Raw genomic sequence first — 4,811 nt, 5'->3', positions numbered from 1 at the left:
TTACTTCGCACAGACCGAAAAAAAAAAGAGGGGGAGGAGGAAGCCACAAATATCCATGTTTGCTGTCTTAACCCGGAGAAGCTCACATCCGCTCGTTTATACAGCCTCGTTTTTGAAACCTCCAATAGAGACGCGTTGTTTACCTTGATTGACCCCGCCTTCATCTATCAGTTGACCTATCCTGTCTCAAGCCCAGGGTAGAAACCGGGAACGAAAAAGCAAAACCACAAACACCTTGGGCGCGGCTAGCAGCAATATCTAGTGATAGGAGTAATAGTCGTACTTATAGTAATATCAGTAGTAATACTGAGAGAAGTTGACAGTAATACGCCAGAAAGAGGGAGAATGGAGGGTAGGAAGACTGCAGATGAGAAAATTAGCTGGCGATGGATTGAGTATAAGAGTTGAGAACTTCCCCAAACAATCGTTAAACTCGTCCCTCCCCCCAAAATATCTTCCCGTTCCGCATCTCTCTTATATAACCACCTTTCGTTCAAGTCAATCGACGTTCTCTCTTTGCTATCATATTTTTTTGCTTTGTTATAATTTCACTTTCATTATGATGGAAACAATCATGGAAGACGAAGCTGAAGCTTTAGGCTTTGCTCCAGCCGACCCTGAATTCCCTCCTCTTTTCTATGTCGAGTCCAGCGAACAGCCCGGCGTCTACCATCGTTCCTTTGAACTCACTGACGATGTTTTCCCTCCTTACTTAGATCCAATTCCGGCGTGGATGAAACCTATGCTCGCTGCAGATGCTGCGCCGTTAATCCGCGGCACGACTCCAGACATGTTTCCTCCCCTCTTTTTTTATTCTGCTTCACAGCCTCTTCCTTCTGAGTTTATTCTGCCATTCAGCGACCGTCCCAAAAGCTTCTATATTTCCCTTACCCATGATAATTCCATTGTCAATATCCATGACAACTCTCCCAAAGTGAGGTGTGGTCCTGCGGCTCAGAGGGTCTTCCGCACCCCGGAGCTCCTGGAGAATATCTTCCTCAGGCTTGACATGGCTACGGTTCTGACATCTGTTCAACGAGTCAACAAGACCTTCAAGCGGGCCATTGATGGATCACTTGCCCTGCAGCGGATGCTCTACTTCAAGTTTGACAAGAACGCCGAAACCGGTCTCCATCCACAGGCACCCTACAACGGAGATGACCGCATGGAATTCCCGATTCTCAACAGTCTCCTAGTCAAGCATTTCGGGAGCTGCTTCTTCGACTTTGGCGAAGTCTACGGCTGGCAGCGCCGAGCAGAGTCCTTCTACGAGAACAAATGGACGCGCCACCGCCACGAGTTAAAGGTCGATATGATGTTCGGCCGCCAAAAGATATACAGACCAGTACGCCCCGATCTTGACTCCGTGCAGAAACTCCAAGCCAGCCAGGACAGAGATCGATTCACCAGAGCTGGCGCCAGTTGGCGCAGGATGCTCGTGTGCCAGCCTCCAATCTATGACTTTGGAGCCATGATCTTCCAGCCCGTTAATCCCTCCCGGCCTGTCCCCCAGAGGATGGAAAAGGCCATCATCAAGGCCGAAGACGACGAGTCGGGCCTCTGCATGGGCCAGCTCTACGATTTTGTCCAAGAACGTGCCGGCAACCATCCCCTCGACTCCCTGTGGTTTCGCGTTACCTGGTTTGATACTCAAGGGCCCTTCACATCAGTTCTCTGCTCCGACACCGCCATTGAATGGGTCATTGACGGCGTGCCTATCGTGATTGAAATGTTCCACAAGAACGATAGTCTCCGTCCATTTCACCCACCTGACCCGCCAAAGCCCGATGTCTTTGATAAGAACTTCAAGTGCAAGGATTTTAAACCTCATGAATGGGTTCCGGATGAGGCCGTCATCGATTACTATGGTCGAGGATACGAATCAGCTTCGCCGCTGATGAACCAGGATAAACAAATGATCTGGTGCGGGTCTCCCAGTATGTGGCCAGGTAAGACAATCCCCCTTTTCCTACCCTCTTCCTCCTGTTGATGATAGGTATGCTAACCCTCTTCAAGTGGTGTAAGCACCAATACTTCCATGTTGCAAGCGGGCGGGTGGGAGGGCAACATGGGGGACGGCTAGATTGTTTTTTGTTTCTTTTCTTTTTGCATTCAGCCCTGGGCCGCCTCTTGGCTAAGAGGCCAGGATGAGGGCGTTTGGGATGAAATTGGCCTGCGTGGGATTGGTCGGCATGGAATTGGCCAGGATGGCCAACAGTCTGGCGTTGGTGTCAGAATTGGATAGGAGCTTCTTCTTCGGCTATGGAAGAAGCCTTGATTGGGTTTTAGAGTTTTGCGGCAGCAATGAACATGGAATGTACTCTAACAAATGGTTTGTTTAGATAGGTAGATAGATATGGCAATAATTGAGCTCTTTGGCTGCTCATCTGGTGTCTGTGCTTCCATTGTTCAATAAGCCCAACAGCGACATTGTGTCCGAGTAATTCCCATGTGATATGTGACGCCTTTGTTAAAGTTGGAAGAAAAAGCAAATATTACAAAGGGAGTTCTCTTCGTATGGGCTTCTAGGCGCTCGCTCGTGCCTAGGTATTACAAGCGTCTTCAATCCCAAACGAGGGTCGAAAAGAATTTCAAAAGGGGGCGGAGAGAAGCGTGATATCGAAGCTTTGAACTCTCTAGGATATATCTACCGAACAATGATCGTCATTTTTATACTGCCTGAAAAATGTTTTAATTGATAGTTTGGGTTGCTTTGATCTCGTTGGGCATCGGATTTGAACAACTGCTGGCGGACTGCCGTAGATCGATGCCCAGGTACCTTTCAGACCTACATGTACTAATTGAACTGCTCGCCTCTAAGCAGTACGTTTCGTCTGCACAAGATACTATATTAGAATGTCATCACTCTCGAATTGCAGGCCTCTGCTTCTTCTATTAGGATGCATTCTGGTTCTACTTCAGGGGTAGCTGATGCCATGCTTGGTATCGGAAGTGATACGTGCACGAATTTTTGGATCGTCATCCGTTCAATCTGCAGGTTTGCTATGATTATACGCATAGAGAACTGTAAGTTGTAGGAGATAATGGCCATACACCCTTAAAGCCCACTGTTCAGCTGCTGTGCGGCAGTTTAGTGGCCATCTCCCCCCTGGGACAGCGACCATTCACTTCATTTCCATCTCCTACAGCTCCCCAACATCCTCAAATAGCCGTTCTTAAGCATAATAAAAAGGGCGAAATGTTCTTAAAGCGTTAAAGATATGTGCAATCTCTTCCAAAGACCATATACGAGCTCAACCTAGGAGTGCAGCCCAAACATGCTTCGCCATCCTCGACAAGGAGAAAAGGGACGGGCAACATCTCTGCCCGCACGTGATTCTTCGCCACACAGGGCATTACTCTGTTAATATTCCTCCTTCCTCCTGTTCTTCTCAAAATTTTTGTCCTTACCATCCACATGGCAGAAACCATTTCCGCGTCCACTGCAGCCGGTATCTCTACAACCCAAGGTAGGTGAACATTGAGGCATCCCTGAATGCGAGAAGACGCCTGACTGAAGGTGACTCGTTACCTGATCGTCAATGAACAATCGTCTCCCCTGATGCTGTGATCGAATCACAAAGATTGAAGTCCAGAACCAGTCTTGACCCGTTTGTACTAATCATATGCTTTCTTATTTGTTTGTTCTGCTTGCTCTTTACCGGAGAAGTTCAAAATTTACTGATCAAACCGTGATAGAGACCGATTGATCTGTGCCTACGCATGTTTTGTCTGCAAGGAAATAGCTTCTCCTGCGATTGGCTCTACCTGCCAACGAGGTATTTGACAACTTTGCTGATATATTTCAGTACCTCTACTAACTGACTGTAAGATCTTCTGAACGATATGAAGCTTCATTGAGTTGCCAAAGTTCAAGTAGTCGCCTCGTTGGCACAACAATGGTCCTTCTGTTGGCCAAATTCTCCAACGATGCTGACGTCTTCGCGGCTGTTCTCACATAGTAAGATTGTGACCAACTACCTACCGACAATCTGCAAGTTGTCGGAGAAACTAGCCAAGTTTGTTGTCGATGAAATCAGAATGGTTGCTTTGATGTGTTCTCCTGCCTATCTGCCTCGGTATACTCTGAATAGCACCATTTAGGCAAGTTGAAGTGGTATCCTCGATTGAGCCACCACTCCTCTAACAACTCCCAGGAGAGATTACTTTTCGCATAATTTTGAAAGATTTCTAGTCATGATCCACCATGTTCAGCATTCTAACATTAAATGAAAAGTCAATGACACAGATCCTGAGGGAATAAGATGACACTTTCATTGTATTGAAGCTGTTTTCCTATCGAGGTTGGTTCATTAATTACACCAGTATGCCATCATGTCTAACATTTTTCAAGTTGTGATACGCCAGATTGTAGATGCGAAAAGAGAGCTACAGCAACGTTCCTAGAGATACCTAATGATGACAACTACCGTGGAGCATGGACGCCCTTGGTAGGTATACATCAAACCTCTTGTGATTGGAATGAGTTCACATGGAACCTCTGTCCAACTCTGTCTCATATACTAATGTTTCTCTTTGTCGTCTATAGCTAGATTTCATGAATATCCTCGAATAAAGAAATATGTTCTTCCACCACCGCTACCGAATCGCATAAGAGGAAAAGAGCATTATACCAACCGCCGGTCGATTGTGAGAGAACCCTACAGAGATGGAACGAAAGAGAATTGCGCTACAAGCACCTCGAACGGGCAACGAACGAACGAACGAACGAACGAGCGAGCGAACTAAGAAGCGAACGGGCACCTCATGGTGCGACGGCGATCGGACGAGCGGTTTATAAGGGATACTGG

The 4,811-nt window shown here is 47.0% G+C and overlaps 1 protein-coding gene across 1 annotated transcript; it reads left to right on the top strand.

Annotated features, from left to right (window-relative positions):
• Positions 1-559: 559 nt before the first annotated feature.
• Positions 560-1,990, top strand: V8C40DRAFT_273782 (uncharacterized protein; the record flags this gene model as incomplete). Its single annotated transcript, XM_083220526.1, has 1 exon — positions 560-1,990. One exon carries the CDS (start codon positions 560-562, stop codon positions 1,988-1,990), a length of 1,431 nt encoding a protein of 476 aa, XP_083075626.1.
• Positions 1,991-4,811: the final 2,821 nt, after the last annotated feature.

This window comes from Trichoderma camerunense (assembly GCF_050948025.1).
Source record: "Trichoderma camerunense strain CBS 138272 chromosome Unknown V8C40scaffold_5, whole genome shotgun sequence".
Lineage (NCBI taxonomy): Eukaryota > Fungi > Ascomycota > Sordariomycetes > Hypocreales > Hypocreaceae > Trichoderma > Trichoderma camerunense.
Note: the sequence above shows the minus strand (reverse complement) of the source record. Positions and strands in the feature narration are given on the sequence as shown.